At 65.1% G+C, this 19,984-nt stretch overlaps 4 protein-coding genes across 12 annotated transcripts; 3 read left to right on the forward strand and 1 right to left on the reverse strand.

Moving 5' to 3' along the window:
* Window positions 1-62: 62 nt before the first annotated feature.
* ELOF1 (elongation factor 1) lies at window positions 63-1,700 on the forward strand. 3 transcript variants are annotated; one of them, XM_071800597.1, is made up of 3 exons: window positions 63-333; window positions 978-1,090; window positions 1,377-1,700. In XM_071800597.1, exons 1-3 carry the CDS (start codon window positions 218-220, stop codon window positions 1,439-1,441), a joined length of 294 nt encoding a protein of 97 aa, XP_071656698.1. In that variant the 5' UTR covers window positions 63-217; the 3' UTR covers window positions 1,442-1,700. The 3 variants fall into 3 exon arrangements, with proteins under 3 accessions (XP_071656698.1, XP_065715343.1, XP_065715342.1); XM_065859271.2 differs by having other exon boundaries at window positions 1,276-1,383; XM_065859270.2 differs by having other exon boundaries at window positions 67-333; window positions 978-1,048.
* Window positions 1,701-2,139: 439 nt separating this feature from the next.
* Window positions 2,140-6,671, reverse strand: CNN1 (calponin 1). 4 transcript variants are annotated; one of them, XM_065859181.2, is made up of 7 exons: window positions 6,425-6,663; window positions 4,718-4,839; window positions 4,578-4,644; window positions 4,243-4,380; window positions 4,006-4,116; window positions 2,893-3,039; window positions 2,140-2,425 (listed from the first exon to the last, which is right to left on the reverse strand). In XM_065859181.2, the coding sequence occupies exons 1-7, from the start codon at window positions 6,485-6,487 to the stop codon at window positions 2,198-2,200; spliced, it is 876 nt and encodes a 291-aa protein (XP_065715253.1). In that variant the 5' UTR covers window positions 6,488-6,663; the 3' UTR covers window positions 2,140-2,197. The 4 variants fall into 4 exon arrangements, with proteins under 4 accessions (XP_065715253.1, XP_071656697.1, XP_071656696.1 ...); XM_071800596.1 differs by lacking the exon at window positions 6,425-6,663 and adding an exon at window positions 5,463-5,486; XM_071800595.1 differs by lacking the exon at window positions 6,425-6,663 and adding an exon at window positions 5,319-5,373.
* Window positions 6,672-7,488: 817 nt separating this feature from the next.
* On the forward strand, window positions 7,489-9,927 carry ECSIT (ECSIT signaling integrator). Its single transcript, XM_065859246.2, has 7 exons — window positions 7,489-7,662; window positions 7,769-8,180; window positions 8,453-8,676; window positions 8,798-8,852; window positions 9,108-9,256; window positions 9,409-9,511; window positions 9,696-9,927. Exons 1-7 carry the CDS (start codon window positions 7,609-7,611, stop codon window positions 9,911-9,913), a joined length of 1,215 nt encoding a protein of 404 aa, XP_065715318.1. The 5' UTR covers window positions 7,489-7,608; the 3' UTR covers window positions 9,914-9,927.
* Window positions 9,928-10,510: 583 nt separating this feature from the next.
* On the forward strand, window positions 10,511-18,351 carry ZNF653 (zinc finger protein 653). Of its 4 annotated transcripts, XM_071800703.1 has the most exons (10): window positions 10,511-10,797; window positions 11,212-11,255; window positions 11,668-11,892; window positions 12,217-12,546; window positions 12,876-13,017; window positions 13,253-13,361; window positions 13,583-13,631; window positions 13,705-13,804; window positions 14,773-14,850; window positions 17,592-18,351. In XM_071800703.1, exons 1-9 carry the CDS (start codon window positions 10,526-10,528, stop codon window positions 14,810-14,812), a joined length of 1,311 nt encoding a protein of 436 aa, XP_071656804.1. In that variant the 5' UTR covers window positions 10,511-10,525; the 3' UTR covers window positions 14,813-14,850; window positions 17,592-18,351. The 4 variants fall into 4 exon arrangements, with proteins under 4 accessions (XP_071656804.1, XP_071656803.1, XP_071656802.1 ...); XM_071800702.1 differs by lacking the exon at window positions 17,592-18,351 and having other exon boundaries at window positions 14,773-14,883; XM_071800701.1 differs by lacking the exons at window positions 14,773-14,850; window positions 17,592-18,351 and adding an exon at window positions 13,958-14,379.
* Window positions 18,352-19,984: the final 1,633 nt, after the last annotated feature.

The following is a 19,984-nucleotide window of genomic DNA, read 5'->3' on the forward strand; positions in this document are numbered from 1 at the left end:
CCCCCCCGCCGCCGATTGGGTGGAGGTCGCGCACCCATCGGCCAATGGGCGCGAGGGAGGGCGGAAGGGGCGGGGTTTGCGGCTGTTTCCGGTAGCGGGCCGGGCCGGAGTGGCAGCTGCGGCCGGGCCGGGGGTCCCGGGGCTCGGACGGTTCGGGGGGCCCGGGGGTCCCGGTGCTGCCCCCGGTGAGCGCTCCCCCCGCAGCCGCCCCCCCGCCATGGGCCGCCGCAAATCGAAGCGGAAACCGCCGCCCAAGAAGAAAGTGACAGGGACGCTGGAGACTCAGTTCACGTGTCCCTTCTGCAACCACGAGAAGTCCTGCGACGTGAAGATGTGAGCGGGGACACGGAGGAGCGGGGACACGGGGGAACGGCGGGGACACGGGGGAGCGGCGGGGACACGGGGGAACGGCGGGGACACGGGGGAGCGGGGACACGGGGGGAGCGGCGGGGACACGGAAGAGCGGGGACACGGGGGAACGGCGGGGACACGGGGGAGCGGCGGGGACACGGGGGAACGGCGGGGACACGGGGGAGCGGGGACACGGGGGGAGCGGCGGGGACACGGAGGAGCGGGGACACGGGGGAACGGCGGGGACACGGGAGAGCGGGGACACGGGGAAGCGGGGACACGGGGGGAGCGGCGGGGACACGGGGGAGCGGGGACACGGGGGAGCGGGGACACGGGGGAGCGGGGGAACGGAGACACGGGGGAGCGGGGACACGGGGGAGCGGCGGGGACACGGGGGAGCGGCGGGGACACGGGGGGAGCGGGGACACGGGGGGAGCGGCGGGGACACGGGGGAGCTGGGACACGGGGGAATGGAGACACGGGAGGAGCGGGGACACAGGGGGAGCGGCGGGGACACGGGGGAGCGGGGACACGGGGGTAGCGGCGGGGACACGGGGGGAGTGGGGACATGGGGGAACAGGGGAACCAGGGGACACCTGAGGTCACCGCCCAGCCCTTGTCCCCAGGGACCGCGCCCGCAACACCGGGGTGATCTCCTGCACCGTGTGCCTGGAGGAGTTCCAGACGCCCATCACCTGTATCCTTAATGGGACCCCCGACCCCCGGGACCCCATCCCCTGTATCCTTAACGGGACCCCCGACCCCCGGGACCCCATCCCCTGTATCCTTAATGGGACCCCCGGGACCCCATCCCCTGTATCCTTAACGGGACTCCCGGGACCCCTGACCCCCGGGACCTCATCCCCCGTATCCTTAACGGGACCCCCAAGACCCCATCACCTGTATCCTTAACGGGACCCCCAGGACCCCTGACCCCCGGGACCCCATCCGCTGTATCACTAATGGGGACACCCCCCAGGAGCCCCTGGGACCCCCCAGCCCCGTTAGATCCTTGACCCCCCCAGACCTGTCGGAACCCGTGGACGTTTACAGCGACTGGATCGACGCCTGTGAAGCCGCCAACCAGTGATGTCCCTGTCCCGGCGGGGACATCGCTGTCCCGACCCCCCAGGGTGACACCGTCCCTGTCACCCTCCCCCATTCTGTGGCTTTTTCGTTGTTTTCTCCGTTTCTGTCCCCAGACACGGGGGCTCCAGTGGGGACCCCTAGTGTGTCCCCTGAGCACTGAACTGCGGGGACGCGGGGGACGCGGGGCCGGGGCGGGTGTGCGGGTGACACGTTTTGGTGGGACCCCTCCCAATAAATGCTCTCGCGGGGCTGGGCCAGGGGCTCCGTGTCCTGGTCACTGTTGGCGCTGCGGGGTCTCTGGGGACACGTGGGGTCTGTGGGGACATGGGGTGACAGCCCCGGGGGGGGTCTGTGACGCTAACGAGCTCTCGGCGCTAATGAGTCTTCTCTGGTTCGGCAGCTGCGCTGGGACACGTCACCCCCGGCCCCGCAGACCTGGGGACCCCTCAGGGACCCCAGTACCCGCATTTCCCCCTGTGTCTCACTGTCCCCCCATTGTCCCTGTTGTCCCCCCACATTGTCCCCCATTATCCTCCCTCTCACAAACTGTCCCCCTTGTCCCCCATCCTCTTTGTTCCCCCCATCTCCACTGTCCCTGCATTGTGCCCCTGTCCCCTTTGCGTGTGTTTATTGTCCCTGGCATTGTCTCCGGCGTTGTCCCCCCCTTGTCCCCTGTCCCCACAGTCGCGAGGCGGCCGCTTTGCGTGTGTGTTTATTGCGGGGGTGCGGGGGGGTCAGTGCCGGGGGGGCCGCGCGGTCACTGGTGCTCGAAGGGCCCGTCCAGCCCGTCCTCCCCCAGCAGCGCCGGGCCCCCGCAGTACTTGGGGTCGTAGACCTGGCGCGGGAGCCCGTACACCGTCATCCCCGTCTGCGACGCGCCCTTGTTGCTGCCCATCTGCAGCCCGATGGTGCCCGTGTCGCAGTGCTGGGTGCCCAGCGACGGCTCGAAGATCTGACGCTTGGTGCCCGGGGCCGTCATTCCAGCCTGGACGGACAGACGGGGTCAGGGACACAGGGACACGGACACGGGGCTGACCCCGTGGTGCCCAGGGAGGGTTCAAAGATCTGGCGCTCGGGGCCAGGGGCCGTCGTTCCAGCCTGGGGCAGACGGGCAGAGGGACAGAGACATGGGGATCGGGACGGGGACACAGGGACAGAGACACAGGGATGGGGATTGGGACAGAGGGATGGGTGTGGGGATGGGGACACAGGGACAGAGGGACGGAGACAGAGGGACAGTGCAGGGGACAGGGACAGAGACACAGGGACGGGGATGTGGACAGAGGGACGGGGACAACGCTGGGACAGGAGAGGGGCCGAGGGGTCCCTTGTCCTCCCGAGGGTCCCTCAGTGTCCCCAGGGGTCCCTTGGGCTCTTCAGGGAGACACATCTGGGGACCCCCCATCCCCCCCCGTCCCACCTGTGTCCCGCGTCCATCTGTCCCTGTCCCACCTGGCTGGCGCCCTTGTTGGTCCCCATCTGCAGGCTGATGGTGACCTGGTCCAGCGGTTGGTCGGTGCCCAGTTTGGGGTCGTAGAGGTGCCGCCGTGTCCCGTAGGCCGTCATCCCCTGCTGGCTGGCGAACTTGTTGGTGCCCATCTGGGGACACGGGACACTGTCACCAGCTGCACCGAGGGGACACGAAACCCCCCTGTTCCCCACATCCCCCCGTGTCCCCCCGTGTCCCCGTCACCTGCAACCCGATGATGTTCAGCCCTGTCCCCCCATGTCCCCCCGTGTCCCCATGTCCCCGTCACCTGCAGCCCGATGATGTTCAGCCCTGTCCCCCCATGTCCCCCCGTGTCCCCATGTCCCTGTCACCTGCAGCCCGATGATGTTCAGCCCTGTCACCCCATGTCCCCTCGTGTCCCCATGTCCCTGTCACCTGCAACCCAATGATGTTCAGCCCTGTCCCCCCATGTCCCCTCGTGTTCCCATGTCCCTGTCACCTGCAGCCCGATGATGTTCAGCCCTGTCACCCCATGTCCCCTCGTGTCCCCATGTCCCCGTCACCTGCAGCCCAATGATGTTCAGCCCTGTCCCCCCATGTCCCCGTCACCTGCAGCCCGATGATGTTCAGCCCTGTCCCCCCATGTCCCCGTCACCTGCAGCCCGATGATGTTCAGCCCTGTCCCCCCATGTCCCCGTCACCTGCAGCCCGATGATGTTCAGCCCTGTCCCCCCATGTCCGCGTCACCTGCAGCCCGATGATGTTCAGCCCTGTCCCCCCATGTCCCCGTCACCTGCAGCCCGATGATGTTCAGCCCTGTCCCCCCATGTCCCCGTCACCTGCAGCCCGATGATGTTCAGCCCTGTCCCCCCATGTCCGCGTCACCTGCAGCCCGATGATGTTCAGCCCTGTCCCCCCATGTCCCCGTCACCTGCAGCCCGATGATGTTCAGCCCTGTCCCCCCATGTCCCCGTCACCTGCAGCCCGATGATGTTCAGCCCTGTCCCCCCATGTCCCCGTCACCTGCAGCCCGATGATGTTCAGCCCTGTCCCCCCATGTCCGCGTCACCTGCAGCCCGATGATGTTCAGCCCTGTCCCCCCATGTCCCCGTCACCTGCAGCCCGATGATGTTCAGCCCCTCACGCAGTTTCTCGGGGTGGAACCGTCGCTGCTGCTTCTCCGCGTATTTCACCCCCAGCCCCACGTTGTTCCCCTTGGTCTTGGCCTGGGGGGGCGGGGAGAGGGGGCGCTGGGGGGGCGTGGGCACAGCCCCCCACCCCAAACACCCCTGGCCCCCCCAGCTTTGCCCCGTGGTTGATGCCCCCCCGGGGGCGTGGACCCCGCGTGTCACCTGGCTGGCCAGCGCCATCAGCGTCGACTGCACCTGCGTGTGGTTCGTGTTCTCGAACAGGTCGTTGGCCTCGAAGATGTCGTGCGGCTTCACCCCGTAGCGCTTGATGGCGCGGAGGAAGTTCCCGATGTTCTCCAGCTGGGGAGGCAGCGCGGCTGGGACCCCGGACACCCCCGGACACCCCCCAGACACTCTCGGCATCCCCGAACACACCCTGGACACCCTCAGACACTCCCCGAACGCACCGAGACCCCTGCAAACCCCCCGGGACCCCCAGACACCCCCTGGACACCCCTGGGCCCCCCCCCAGGATCCCCAACCCCCCGTCCCCTCACCTTGTGCCAGTTCTGGACGGGGTCGTTCACCTTCTGCACGGAGCCCGGCTGCAGCTTGTTGATCAGCCTGGGGTCAAGGGCGGGTCAGGGCAGGGTCAGGGGGTCAGGGCAGGGGTCATAGGTCAAGGGCAGGGCCATACTCGCAGAGGATGACTCCGTCCTTCAGCCCGTCCATGAAATTGTCCCCAAGGCGCCGTCCGGTCGTCCCCTCGATCCAGGTGCGCAGCGCCCGCTCCTGCTGCGGGTCGTACTTCTGCGCCAGCTGAGGACAGGGGACAGCGTGGGACACGGCAAGGGACGGGGGGACAGGGGACAGCATGGGACACCGCAGGGGATGGGGGGACAGGGGACAGCATGGGACACGGTGGGGGACGGGGGGACAAGGGACATCAGGGGACACGGCAGGGGACATGGGGAACAGGGGACATCAGGGGACACGGCAGGGGACACAGGGACATCAGGAGATATGTTGTGGGACACATCAGGGGACATGGAGACACATTGGGGGGACATGGGGACACCATTGGAACATGGGGTGGGGGACGCATCAGGGGACATGGAGACACATCGGGGGGACATGGGGACACCATTGGAACATGGGGGACACATCAAGGGACAGAGAGGAAACCATCAGGGGACACGTTGGGGGACGTGGTCAGTCGAGAGGACACGGGGGGCTCAGACTGGGGGTGACCCACAAGCTCAGCCCCCTTTGGAGAGAGTGAGAACAGCCCCGGACACCTGGGTCACCCCACTGCCGGGAGGGGTGGTGGGGGGAGAACCCAGGCGTCCGGGGCTGCCCCGCCCCCCCCGGGAGGACCCAGGCATCCGGGGCCCCCCCGCCCCGCCCCCCCGGGAGGACCCAGGCGTCCGGGCCCGCCGAACCTTTGCCCATATATAGTCCCGGCCCGCAGCCGCGCGCCCGCCGCGCTGCGACACCTTATAAGGGCTCGTGGCGGGGCCGGGGGCGGTGGGGCCCCTCCGAGCCCCCCCGGGCCGCCCAGAGCCCCCCCTGGCCCTCCGGGTTAACCCTTCGCGCGCTGTGGCCCGCGGGGCGTCTGCGGGGAGAAACTGAGGCACGGCGGGGGGACCCAGGCGTCCGGGTGCCCATCACCCTCGCGGAGGGGACCCAGGCGTCCGGGTGCCCATCACCCCCGCGGAGGGGACCCAGGCGTCCGGGTGCCCATTACCCCCCGCAGAGGGGACCCAGGCGTCCGGGTGCCCATCACCCTCGCGGAGGGGACCCAGGCGTCCGGGTGCCCATCACCCCCGCGGAGGGGACCCAGGCGTCCGGGTGCCCATTACCCCCCGCAGAGGGGACCCAGGCGTCCGTTCTGTCCATCACCCCCGCGGAGGGGACCCAGGCGTCCGGGTGCCCATTACCCCCCGCAGAGGGGACCCAGGCGTCCGGGTGCGCATCACCGCCGCGGAGGGGACCCAGGCGTCCGAGTGCGCATCACCCCCCGCGGAGGGGACCCAGGCGTCCGGGTGCGCATCACCCCCGCGGAGGGGACCCAGGCGTCCGGGTGCCCATTACCCCCCGCAGAGGGGACCCAGGCGTCCGGGTGCGCATCACCGCCGCGGAGGGGACCCAGGCGTCCGAGTGCGCATCACCGCCGCGGAGGGGACCCAGGCGTGCGGGGCAGCACCAGGGACAGCGCCAGGTCCTGCCCCCGCCCCCCGCCCGCTCCGGCCGGCCCTGCCCCCCCGACCCGCCCGGCTCTGTCCCCCCGGTTCTGTCCCGCCCGGGTCGGTTCTGTCCCCCCCGATTCTGCCCTCCCGGGTTCGGTTCCCCAGGTCCGGTTCTGTCCCCCCCCGGCTCCCCCGGTTCCGTTCGTTCCGCCCACCTTGTTCTTCACCTCGGCCGACAGCCCGTAGGCCGGGCCGCGGTTGAAGTTCGCGTTGGACATGGGGTCGGTGGGGGGTCCCGGTTCAGGGGTTCCCGGGGGGGCTCGGGGGGTCCCGGCGTGTCGGTCGGTGCCGGTTCGGGGGGTCCCGGGTCGGTCGGTCCCGGTGGGGTCGGTCGGTCCGTCCCGGGTCGCTCGTCCCGGTCCCGACCCGGCGCCGCCGCCACTTTTAAAAGTCGCGGAGCCCCCCCGGGCCGGGGCCGCGCGCGGCCAATCCGCGCCGCCCGCCGCGCTGACGTCACCGCGGGGCGGGTGATGGCGTCATTTTTTCCACATTTAGCGGGGGGGATCCCGAGGGGGCGGGGGAGCCCCGGGCCGCCCCCCCCAGCTCCCCTCCCCCTATCCCTGCTCTCCCCCCCCATCCCTCTCTCCTCCCCGGACGCCTGGGTCCCCCCGAACGCCTGGATCCCCCCAGTCCGGGGTGGGGGGGAGGCGGTCCCGGTGCCGTCAGCGGATCGGACTCCGGGGCTGGGGGGGGACGGGGACCGTTCGTCACGGGCGGGGAATGCGTCCCCCTCCCCCTCCACTCCGGGAGCGCGTCCCATGGACCCAGGCGTCCGGGGAACCCAGGCGCCCGGGGAACCCAGGAGTTCTGAGGGGACCCAGGAGTTCGGGGAGCGTGGGGGGGGACGCAGGCGTCACGGGGACCCCGGGGGGGAACCGAGGAGTTCGAGGGGACCCAGGCGTCCGGGGCCGCCCCCGCCCCCCAGAGCTGCCATTTCCATTTATAGCAGCCGCTGCAGCTCTGACGTCACAGTGCCCCGTGTGAAGTCACCGCGAACCCAGGCTGTGTGTGGTGCGCCCCCCCCCGTGCCCGGCGTCTCCGTCCCGACGTCATCACGTATTCCCGGCTCTGACGTCACGGCGGAACCCCGGCTGTGAACTCACCCGCGGGGCCCCTGTGACGTCACGGGGAACCCCTCCGAGCCCCGCCCCCCCGCGCCGCCAATCACCGCCCAGGAACTCGCCCCCAGGCCAGAGGCGCGCGGCGATTGGCTGCACCGCAGGCCCCGCCCCGCCCGCCCCGGAAGCGGCCGCGGAGCGGGGTCGGCGGGAATGGCGGCGCCCGCGGAGCGGAGGGATCGCGCGGTCCGGCCGTGACCTCCGACCTCTGACCTCCGGCCATGAGGCTGCGCTGGGCGCGCGCGCTGCCCCGGGGGCTCTGGGGGGTCGCACAGGTGCGGGGGGAGGGGACCCGGGGGTCACGGGGGAACACGGGGACACGAGGTCACGTGGGGGGCACGGCGGCTCCGCTCCCCGCTCCCCTCCCCCGTTCTCCCCCAGGCCGCCCGGAGCCTCCGGCAGCGCCCGGCGGGAAACCCGGCCTGGGGGGACCCCTCCGGTGACCCCCACGGTGACCCCCGCGGTGACCCCTCCGGTGACCCCCGCGGTGACTCCCCCGGTGACCCCTCCGGTGACCCCCCCGGCGATCCCCCCGGCGCCGCCGCGTTCGAGGCCGCGCTGTCGGCGCTGGAGGCAGCGCCGGGGCGGCGCGGGCGGCTGGAGCTGGTGGAGGCGGCGCTGGCGGCGATGCCGGCGCTGGGGGTGGCGCGGGAGCGGCCGCTTTACCACCGGCTGCTGCGGCTGCTGCCCCGCGGGCCCTGGCTGCCCCGGGGGCCGCTGCAGCGCCTGCTCGGGCCCTTCCCGCGCCAGCAGGAGTGCGGGCTGCGGCTGCTGGAGCAGATGGAGCGGCACGGTGAGCCCCGCGGGGGTCCGGACGCCTGGGCCCCCTGAACCCCGTGTCCCCGGGCGCCTGGGTCCCCTGAACCCCTGGGGAGATGTCACTAATTCCCTGGGGAGGGGCTCCGGACGCCTGGGTCCCCTGAACCCCTGGGGAGGGGCTCTGGATGCCTGGGTCCCCTGAACCCTGTGTCCCCCGGACGCCTGGGTCCCCTGAACCCCTGGGGAGGGGCTCCGGATGGCTGGGTCCCCTGAACCCTGTGTCCCCCGGACGCCTGGGTCCGTCAGGTGTGATGCCGGACGCGGAGACGCGGTTCCTGCTGCTCGGGATCTTCGGGCCGCGCAGCCGCCCCGTGCGGAAGTGCCAGCGGCTGCTGTACTGGTTGCCCCGCGCGCGGCACCTGGACCCCCACCCGCTGCCCCCCGTGCTGCCCCCGCCCGGGCTGCCCATCGCCCGCCTGGCGCTGCGGCGCATCGCCAACGACCCCGACGCGCGGATCACCGTCTTCCAGGTGCCATGGGACGGGGCACGCCCCAGGGACATGAGGACACCTCAGGGGACAGAGGGATGTGGGACACGGGGGTGTCCCCAGGTTGCTGGGGGGACTGGTGACCCCCATGTCCCCCCCGCAGGAGCCGGTGCCAGATGAGGGGGATGACAAAGGTTCCGTCCAGCCCTTCATTGTGGGTGAGTGGTGGGGTGGGGGGCCCCTGAGGGGGTCCTGCGCATCGTGGGGGGTCCCGTTTCTGGCCTCTTGTGTTTGGGGAGACCTAGCGTGTGGGGCTGGGGACGCTGGCCTGTGCGAGGGACCCAGGTGTTCGGAGGAGCCCTGTGGTGGTGGGTGGGGGTCACCTGACCAGCAGGAGCTCCTGGCCCAGCACGGCCCGGCCCTGGGGATGTTGGGGTCCCCTGTCAGTTTTGGGGTGCTGTTCTTGTCCCCAGGTGCACAAAGTCCGGACCAGCAGGAGCTGCTGGCCCAGCACAGCCCGGCCCGGCCCGTGTTCGTGGAGGGGCCGTTCCCCATCTGGCTGCGCGGCCACCGGCTCCAGTACCACGTGCTGAGGGGGGACCCACCAGAACCCCCCCTGGGGGTGAGAGAGGGGATGAGGGGACCCAGGGGAGGGGGGTGATGGGGGGACCTGTTGGGAACCCCCTGAGGGTGAGAGGGGGGACAGGGGAACAGGATGGGAACGGGGGGGACCCAGGGGATGTGGGGGACCTGTGGGACCCCCCTGCCCTCCAGGCCGAGCCTCCCGACCCCGAGCGCAGCCTGTACTTCCCGCTGAGCCTGGACCTGGACCTGGAGCGCGGGCCCTGGGATGATGACGAGTTCGACGTGGATGAGGGTACGGGGGGCGGGGCCAGGGTTGTGGGGCGGGGCCAGGGGGTGGGGTGGGGCCAGAAGGCAGGCGGGGCCAGGGGGTGGGGCGGGACTGGGTGGCAGGCAGGGCCAGGGTGTGGGGCGCGGCCAGGCGGGAGGGGGGCAGGGCGGGGCAGGGCGTGTCCGCAGCCCCGCCCTGCTTCCCCCAGTGCTTGAGGGCCCTGTGTTCGCACTCTGCATGGCGGGCGCGGGCGACCGGCGCACGTTGGGCCGCTGGATCGCGGGGCTGCAGCAGAACAACCCGGTGCTCGGACAGACGCCTGTCGTGTTCCGCCTGGGGGGCGGGGACCCCTCTGCGACCCCCCCGGGGCTGCGACTGCGGGCAGGGCCCCCCCCGCCCCCCGTGCTGGAACCTCCACGGAAATAAAGGAACCGACACCAGTTTCGGGTGATTTGTGTCGTTTTGGGGGTATTTAGTGTCGCTTTTGGGGTGGTCTGTGTCGGGTTTGGGGTGATCAGTGTCATTCCTGGGGTGACCTCTGTTGGGTTCAGGATGATTGGTGTTGAGTTTGGGATGTTTGGTGTCAGGTTTGGGGTGATCTGTGTCGGGTTTGGGGAGATTAGTGTCGAGTTTGGGATGTTTAGTGTTAGGTTTGGGTTGGTCTGTGTCGGGTTTGGGGAGATTAGTGTCGAGTTTGGGATGTTTAGTGTCAGGTTTGGGGTGGTCTGTGTCAGATTTGGGGTGATTGGTGTCGTTTGTGCGGTGATTGGTGTCGAGTTTGGGGGCGCAGCGCTCGGGGCAGCCACAGGGGGGCGCTCCGCGGCGAGCGGGCACCCCGGGCTCCGCGCATGCGCACGGGCCGTCCTGACGCGCTCTGGGCGGGGCCTGGCGGAAGCGCGCGCACACGCTCACCGGCTGCCGGCCGCGCTCCCCCCGCGCGTGCGCAGTGCGCCGCGCCTCGCGTCAAACGGCGCCTCCTGCCGCCGCGGCGGTGGCGTCATCATCGCGCGCCGCGGGGCGCGGGGCGGTGGGGCCGGCATGAGCGCGGCCGACGGGTCCGGGGGCCCCGGGGGCGGCCCCGCGGAGGAGCCCGGTGGCGGGCGGAAGGCGCGGGGGCGACCGCGGCTGACCGAGTCGGACCGGGCGCGGCGGCGGCTGGAGTCGCGGAAGAAGTACGACGTGCGGCGGGTGTACCTGGGTGAGGCGCACGGGCCCTGGGTCGACCTGCGGCGCCGCAGCGGCTGGAGCGACGCGAAGCTCGCGGCCTATCTGCTGGGGCTGGAGCGGGGGCAGCGCGCCGGGCGGCGCGGGTGAGCGGGGGCAGGGAGCGGGAGGGACCGGGGAACCGGGCGGCAATGGGTGAGCGGGGGCAGGGAGCGGGAGGGACCGGGGAACCGGGCGGCAATGGGTGAGCGGGGGCAGGGAGCGGGAGGGACCAGGGAACCGGGCGGCAATGGGTGAGCGGGGGCAGGGAGCGGGAGGGACCGGGGAACCGGGCGGCAATGGGTGAGCGGGGGCAGGGAGCGGGAGGGACCGGGGAACCGGGCGGCAATGGGTGAGCGGGGGCAGGGAGCGGGAGGGACCGGGGAACCGGGCGGCAATGGGTGAGCGGGGGCAGGGAGCGGGAGGGACCGGGGGAACTGGGCGGGACCGGGGGTAACAGGGACCCCGGGGGAACGGAGGTTTGTCCCGGTTCGACCCCCGCACGCCCCCTCTCTCTGCAGGAAGCCGTGGGAGCAAATCCCCAAAATCCCCAAGCGGAAGAAAAGTGAGTGTTGGGGGAGAGGGGACAAGGGGGCAGGACCCCCCCAGGCGGCGTCTGTGGGCGCTGGGGGGGGGTCAGGGAATTCGGGGGGGGTGGGGTGGTGGATCTGTGGGTCTGGGGTGTCAGGCTCCCCACTTTGGGGGGTCTGTGGGTGCTATGGGGGTCTGTGGCTCTGGGGGTGTCAGGATCCCCCCCAGGGTGGGCTCTGGGGGGTTCCATGGGGCTCTGGGGGGTCTGTGGGCTCTGGGGTGTCAGGCTCCCCGCTTTGGGGGGTCTGTGGGTGCTGTGGGGGGTCTGTGGGTGTGTGGCTCTGGGGGTGTCAGGATCCCCCCCAGGGTGGGCTCTGGGGGGGTCTGTGGCTCTGGGGGTGTCAGGATCCCCCCCAGGGTGGGCTCTGTGGCTCTGGGGGTGTCAGGCTCCCCCCCAGGGCGGCGGCGCAACGTGAACTGCCTGCGGCACGCGGCACTGTGGTACCAGGATCACCGCGGGCGCTGCCCGGCCGAGCCGCGGCTGGCGGAGCTGGAGCCGGCGCTGGGGCTCAGCAGCACGGCCGTGTGGCAGTGTGAGCGCGGACACCGCTACTTCCAGGACCTGCACCCGCCGCGCGCCCAGAGCGGCAGCGACAGCGACAGTGACAGCGGTGAGGGGACGGGGACAGCGGCAGTGGTGGGGGGGACAGGGACAGTGTGGGCGGGTGGTGACAGTGAGCAGAGAGCGGGGGGGCTGATAGCGATGGATGGGGGTGGGCAGTGAAGGTGACAGGGCTGGGGGGGACAGCAGCGACAGTGAGGGGGGAGCAGCGGTGGTGCGGGAGCCTGGCCTGGGGGTGGGGAATGCTGGTGACACCTGGGGGGTTCCCCTTTGGGACTGGGGATTCCTTTGTGGGGGTTGCCCCTTGGGGGGGGGGGGGTTCCTCTTTGGGGTTCCCTCCCCTCCGGTTCCCAGCCCCCCGTCTCTCCCTCAGGCAGCAGCAGCAGCTCCAGCTCGGAGGCTGCACCCAGGGGGGCCCCCCCAGCAGCAGGGGGTGCGGAAGGGCCAGGTCAACCCCCAAGTGGGGGGCGGGGGGCAGCACTGGAGGCTGTGCTGTGTGTGGGGCTGGGCCCCCCCATTCCTCTGGGCCCCCCTGTCCCTCTGGGCCCCCCTGTCCCATTGGGCCCCCCCCTGCTCATCCTGGCCACCCCCCCGTTCGAGGCGCTGGGGGGGCTGCAGCTGGACGTGGGAGGGGCCGAGCTGCCCTGTGCGCTGCTGGATGGGGGGGGCGCCCTCTCCCCGGGGCCCCCCCTTGCTAAAACAGGTACGGGGGGAGGGGGGGGGTCACAGGGACTGGGGGTGGTGGGGGGAGTCACGGGGATGGGGAGGGTTTGGGGGGTCACGGGGATGGAGGTGATGGGGGGGGTCACAGGGATGGGGGTGGTGGGGGGGTTCATGGGGATGGGGAGGGTTTGGGGGGTCATGGGGATGGGGGTAGTGGGGGGGTCACAGGGATGGAGGTGGTGTGGGGGAGTCACGGGTTTGGGGGGGTCACGGGGATGGGGGTGATGGGGGGGTCACAGGTTTGGCGGTGGTGGGGGGTTCATGGGGATGGGGAGGGTTTGGGGGGTGTGTCACAGCCCCCCCCTGCAGAGGAGCAGCAGGAGGTGCCGGGGCTGAAGCAGGAGGAGCCACCAGTTCCCACGGTCGAGCCCCGCCCGGAGCCTCCCCAGGACCCCCTCCCCGAGGAAGACGGGTTGACCATTGTCTACGAGATCCCGCGGGAGCCGCTCAGGTTGGCTGGGGAGAGTTTGGGGTATCCCTGGGGAAGTGGGGGTAGCCGGGGGTTGCCTGCAGGTTTTGTGGGGGTCATTGGGGGTTCAGGGGGTCGTGGGGGAACCTGGGGGCAGGGGCTGTTCTGGGGGGTTTGTTTTGGGGGGCCGTTTGGGGCTCTTCAGGCGCATTAAGGGGGCTGGATGAATTCCTCCTGTGCTGGGGGGGGGTCTCACTCTCTCCCCTCCCCCGTGCAGGCGGCGCAGCCGGCGGGGCCGCCCCCCTCCCCCGCCCTCTGGGGGGCTCCCGGAGCCCATTGGTGACACCCCCCCCCAAAAACGGGGACGGTTCCGCAGCAGCTGCCAGGTACAAACCCCCCAACACCCCCTGTGCTCCCCAAGACCCCCCCAACACCCCTTGTACCCCTTGCCCCCCCGACAGCCCCTGTGTCCCTCCCCTGCCCCCCCATGTTCCCTTGTGTCCCCCCAGAACCCCCTCACCGCCCTCTGGGCTTGACGCAGCACAAGGGATGGACATGGGGGTGTCCCTGGGGGTGTGCCCACAGTTGTCCCCTCAATTGTCCCCAGGCCTCTGGGAGGAGCTTAAAGCTACGCCAGCAAATGCTCGTGGACTCGGGTGAGTCCCCAGCGTCCCCCAGTGTCCCCTAACGATGTCCCTGTGTGCCCCAACGATGTCGCCATGTCCCCAGGCACACGCGAGTTCCCCTGCGACACCTGCGGGAAATCATTCAAGCGCAAAAACCACCTGGACGTTCACAGACGGACACACAGTGGAGAGGCCCCTGTGGAGTGAGTGGGGACGCTGGGGACGCGGAGATCCCTGTGGAGTGAGCGGGGCCGTGGGGACACAGAGACCCCCGTGGAGCAAGTGGGGATGCTGGAGACGCCCCCCTGCAGTGAGGGGGTGGCACGGGGGCCCCCTGACCCGCTGTTCCCTGCCAGGTGCCAGCTCTGTGGGTTCCGCTGCCGCCAACGCGCGTCCCTGACGTGGCACATGCGGCGCCACGGGGGGGCCGGTGGGAGCGGGGGGGCCGGGGGGAGCGGAGGGCCCCCTCCCCTGCCCTGCCCTCGCTGTCCCCGCTGCTTCCGGACCCCCCAGGGCCTCAAGTTCCACACGCTCAAGAGCCACCGTGAGCCACCCCCCGAGCCCCCCCCGCAGCACCTTGGGGACCCCTGACCCCCCCGGGACCCAAATGCTTGGTGACACCCCCCCCACACTTGTCTTTGGGCCCCCTCCTCCGTTATTTATTTCCTGTTGTCCCCCTGAGGTGCGTGGGACTGGGGGGGCCGTGGGGCCCCTGGTTTCGTCTTGGGGGAGGGTCATCTGTTGGGGCCCCCCCATTCTATTAAAGTGATGGATTTTACCGCTGTCTCTGTTCTCTGCGGGGTGGGGTCAGGGGGTGGGGCGCTGTTTGGGGTCACAGCCCCATCCTCCCCAGTACTGAACAGGGTGATCCAGGAGAGGCTACGGGCAGAGTCTACAGGGGCTGGGGGACCCCCCGAGGAGGTCGTGGGGACCCCCCTCCATGAGCGCCAAGGGCAGCGGGGACTCCCCGGGGCCACAGCCACACCGAGGGGACCCCCTGAGACCTCCCCCGGGACACCGAGGGGACCCCGCAGGGCCACAGTGACATCGGGGGCACCCCCAGAGACCTCCCCCAGGACACCAAGGGACCCCCAGAGACCTCCCCTGGGACACCGAGGGGTTTTTGCCTATTTCTCTCTTGCACAATGAGGGGACATTTGTCATATTTTAGATCCTTCTGCATGACAAGAGGGAGACAGAACATGAAGTAACACATTGTTCAGAAGCTGAGAGCTCAGATGGATTGTCAGTAAGAAAACAAATTATAATTAACATCATCAAATATCTCCGGCTATAGATGTATTGTATGTCAGACTTTTCAGAAATTGTAGCGTGTATGTAAGAATGACGCGAATAGGAGCGATGCAAGTGCGCCCGGTCCTTGGAGCACTTACAGAGGACAACCCCCGAGTTCCACAGGGCCCACAGAGCCTGAGAATGCCTGACAAGGCCTGATGGAGCCTGACAGGGCTTGACAGAGCTTGACAGAGTTACGCAAGGTCTGACAGGGTCCATCAACAAAGCCCGACAGAGCTTGACAAGGCTCGACAGCCTGACAAGGCCCAACGGGTCCCCATAAGGCCCGACAGGTCCTGACAGAGCCCAAGAGAGCACGAGAAGGCCCTACAGAAGTTAGGGTTTAGGGTTAGGCTTTAGGGCTAGGGCCCGGCAAGGCCTGACGGAGCCTGACGGAGCGCTACAGAGCCCAACGAGGCCTGACAGAGCCCAACAAGGCCCGAGCCTGACAGGACCTGACAAGGCCCAATACGGCCCGACAGAGCCCGACAAAGCCTGACAAAGCCTGACAGGGCCTGACAGGGCTTGACAGGGCTTGACAAAGCCCAAGAGAGCCCGATAAGGCCTGACAGGTACTAACAGAGACCAACAGAGCACAACAAGGCCCGACAGAGCCCAACAGGGCCTGACAACGCCCAACAGATCCCCGACAAGGCCCAAGAGAGTCTGCCAGAGACTGACAGAGCCTGACATTTCCCAACAAGGCCTAATGGTAAGCCTTAGGGTCACGATCAGATCAGGGTTCGGTCAGGGTTAGGGGTAGGGCCTTAGGGTAAGGGCCTTAGGCTTAGGGTTAGGCTTAGGCATAGGCCTAGGCCTAGGTTAGCATTAGGGTCACGGTCAGAGTCAGGGTTAGGGTTAGGCTTAGGTTACAGTTAGGTTTAGGGTTAGGGTTAGGCCTAGGTGTAGGCTTAGGTTAGGGTCACGGTCAGAGTCAGGACTGGGTCAAGGTTAGGTTTAGAGTTAGGGTACGGGTTTGGATTAGGTTTAGGGTTAGGCTTAGGTTACAGTCAGGTTTAGGGTTATGTCGTGGTTGAGACGGACAAACGACATGGACCAAGTTCTTCCAGGATGAAAGTAGTAGATGCCACAAGTGCATTTTTATACAGTTTTACCAATTCATGTGTCTCTTCACTATTGGTTACAAGTTACAGCAGTAACATCTCATTGGCTGATTTTGCTATCATCAGTGTTACTCTTCTACTCCCTTCTCTCTCACGGGTACATCCTTAACATCTCCGGATACTCCTTTACTCCCATCTTTCTCACGGGTAGGCCTTCCTATCTTCAAGGCTAATTTCTGTTCCCATGCTCTCCGTCAGGGAATCCACGGACGCACCGTAGTCCCCCACAGGGTTAGGCTTAGGTTATGGTCAGGGTTAGGCTTAGGCTTAGGTTAGGGTTAGGGTCACGGTCGGAGTCAGGGGTAGATCAGTGTTAGGGTAAGGGTGAGGGTTAGGTTGAGGCTTAGGGTTAGGCTGAGGTTACAATTAGGTTTAGGATTAGGCTTAGTCAGGGTTAGGGTCAGGCTTAGGTGTAGGCTTAGACTTGGTTTAGGGTTAGGGTTACGGTCAGAGTCAGGGTTAGGTTAGGGTTAGGTTTAGGGTAAGGGTTGAGTTTAGGATTAGGCTGAGGGTAGGCTTAAGGTACAGTTAGGGTTAGGCTTAGGCTTAGGTTAGGGTTAGGTTTAGGATTAGACCGAGGGTAGGCTTAGGATACAGTTAGGCTTAGGTTAGGGTTAGGTTTATAGTTATGGTTTAACTTAGGTTAGGGTTAGTGTCACGGTTATGGTAAGGGTAAGTGTTAGGTTAGGGTTAGGCCAGGGTTAGCCTGTCAGGGTCTGTGAGGGCCCGACAGGGCCTGAAAGGGCCTGACAAGGCACGATGAAGCCCCACAGAGCCCAACAGGGCCCAAGAAGGCCCTACAGAGCTTGACAGGGCCCAACAGAGCCTGACAGGGCCTGATAAGACCTGACAGAGCTTGACAGAACATGAAAAAGCCAGACAGAGCTTGGCAGAGTTACACAAGGTCTGACAGGGTCTGACAGGGCTCATCAAGGCTCAAAAGAGCCTGACAGAGCCCGAAAAGGCTCAACAGGTCCTGACAGAACCTGAGAGACCAACAGAGCACGACAAGGCCCGACAGGGCCTGACAGGGCCCAACACAGCGCAACAGGGCCTGACAGGGCCAGACAGAGCGCAACAGGGCCTGACGAGGCCTGAGAGAACCCAACAGGGCCCGATAGAGCCCGATGAGCCCAACAGAGCTCGAAAAGGTCTGACAAAGCCCGAGAGAGCCTGACAAGTCTCGATAAGGCACGATAGGGCCCGATAAGGCCTGACAGAGCTCGACAAAGCCCGACAAGGCCCGACAGAGCCCGATACTGCCCGACAACGCCCAACAGAGCCCGACAGGGCCCGACAAGGTGGAACTGAGCCCGTCAGAGCCCGATAGATCCCAACACGGCTCAACAGAGATTGACAGAGCCCAACAGATCCCAACAAAACCCAACACGGCTCGACAGAGACTGACAGAGCCCAACATTGCCAGACAGAGCCCGCCAAAGCCAGACAGGGCCTTAAATGGCCCGACAGGGCACGACAAGGCCCGGCGGTGTCAGACAGATTCCAACAGAGCCCGACAGGACCTGACAAATCTTTTGAGTTCCTGATAGAGCCTTTTTGTGTTTGACAGAGCCCTGGGGGTCTCAACAAAGCCTGAGAAATCTTGACAGGGCTCAGCAGAACCCAACAGGTCTCAACAGAGCCCTACAGAGCCCATCAAAGCCTGACAGACCCCAGGACATCTCGATAGGGCTTGACAAAGACCGACAGAGCCTGACAGGAGCGCAGGTGCGCGATGGCGAAAACTCACGGAGTCCACACAATTCAATACGAATTCAAGCGAAGCCATTTGTTACAGAGACAAGCCTCCTTATATACGCAGTTATTTCTCGATAAGCGTCCACGTTCCAAACACGCGTCGGCTGATCGGATATCGTCCACGTTCAGGTCTTGTTATTATAGAATTACTTCGCTCTCATAACAGGTGTTGGTTTTCAGCCTTCACGCCGGCCTTGGAGTCGCTTTGTCTAGTTCAGAAATAAATCTCTACCTAACAGAAACCCATCCACACAACAACTTTAAGAAAATCCCTTAAATCTCCCACAATTCCCCCTTTTTGTTTTTGAATCAGCCAGGCCTCGTTTACAACGCGCGGAATCATCTTTGAAACACACCGTAGCATACAACATATGATTAACAACAATGATTACAGTTACATATAATGTAGCTAAGCCTTACATAATCAGATCAAACAACTACCCACCTATTTCCAAGCTTTTAAGCCATTTGTCAAACCTTAATTCTACTATGACAATTTTATTAGCGTGCTGTTTTAGTTTGTCTAAAGTACTAAGAATAGATCCAGAATGATTAAACATGTTAATACAACATCTTTCTCTTAAATTCATCACAAGCATGTCCTCACGATAACAACAAAAATCTATAGCAACACGATTTTGAAGTGTAACATGCCTAATACCATCAACATCTACTATTAATTGAGTCGGTATCTCAGAAGTTAGATAAGCCTGTTTAAAAGACCAATAGCTTAACTTTGATATGTCTCCTAAAGGTTTACCAGCTGCTAGACTAGGGAGAGGGAGTGCAGTAGATACTATGGTAAGAATGTCTCATAGTTTTACCTCATTTTTGCATCGACTATCTAAGAGTAATATCACCCTTTTGGCTGTCCTGCTGTTTGCTCAAGTTGCCATTCTCCACAGAAGGTACACCACCCGCTTGCTAATAGGCTTCTGGGCCACCAGGTCTGTGAGCATCTATAACACTGAATTAGGATCCACGGTTTACATCTGAAACAGTCCTCACAACTTATCTCCTCCTGTCCGTCTGCATCCGTCGGTTCTTTGTTGAATCCACTTCAATCCTCGGCCCGTAATGACACAAGCATAACCTTTTCCCCAGGTTATCAATTGATGTGGCCTTTTCCATTTACCATTAACTAGTGATTTGTCCATAACTAATGCAGGTTCTTTCTGATTTAACATGGTTTTGGGTCATACTTGCAAAGTGTTCCATCACAGGGCAAATTTAGGCTGCACCACTTAGATATAAGCGATTCATCACATACAATGCTTTTGACAATTGGTTTTGTGGTGTTTTCCCTACTTTTCCCCCCTTTTTGTTTAAACAAAACAAAACCAAAACCAAACCAGTTCAGAATCAGATACGTGCGTTGGACCTTGACTGCGTACTCAGAATCACAAGTCAAATTTAGAGTTTCCTCCTTAAAATTTCTCACTCGCAGCAAGCAGATCTGCACCGTCCAAGCAGTTTCTCGTAGGACACACAACTAAACAGAATTCTCAAAAAACATTATTTGGGCTTACAATTTTCTTAATGAATCTTGACCCAAGAGAGGTACAGGACTTTCTGGCAACTACCGGAATTCACGCATTAAAACTTTGTTCCCAATTTGGCATTCTATTGGTCTCACAAAACAGCCTTTCTTTCGTTCTCTCCCACGACCTCAAAAACCAGCGCGGTGAATTTACTAAGTCGTCTCTCACAACCGGTTACCACAGAATAAGTCTATTAAAAAAAAACCAAATTGGTTTAGTTTCCCAGCTTCATTAGAACTATGGACCCACCGGCAATGCCTTTGAATTTCACCCTCAGACTCCTCGATGCACCATTACCGTTCTCGAGCAGTAACATCGCTGGGGGGGAACAAAACCTCCCTCTCGCCCCCATCTGGGAGGGCAGGATCTCCAGCCCAGCATGACAACAAATCAGTTCAACTCCACATCAAACCAACCTGGCTGCACTCCACACCCAAACCAGCACCACTCCGACCCCCAAAGCTGACCCGTGTGAAAAGACTGACTTCAGCAAGGAGGGAAAATGATGAGCTCTCTTTGCAGATGTGCCAAACCTAGGAAACAAGACAGAAGCAAAAAGAAACACCACCAACAACCCCTGCTTCAAAGCTGAGAAGCAACACAGCGCCACAACAAGGACGGATGACAATGCTCCAGAGAAAGAGAGCGGGGGGAGTAAAGCCCC

This window comes from Patagioenas fasciata, chromosome 32 (genome assembly GCF_037038585.1).
Source record: "Patagioenas fasciata isolate bPatFas1 chromosome 32, bPatFas1.hap1, whole genome shotgun sequence".
Classification (NCBI taxonomy): Eukaryota; Metazoa; Chordata; class Aves; order Columbiformes; family Columbidae; genus Patagioenas; species Patagioenas fasciata.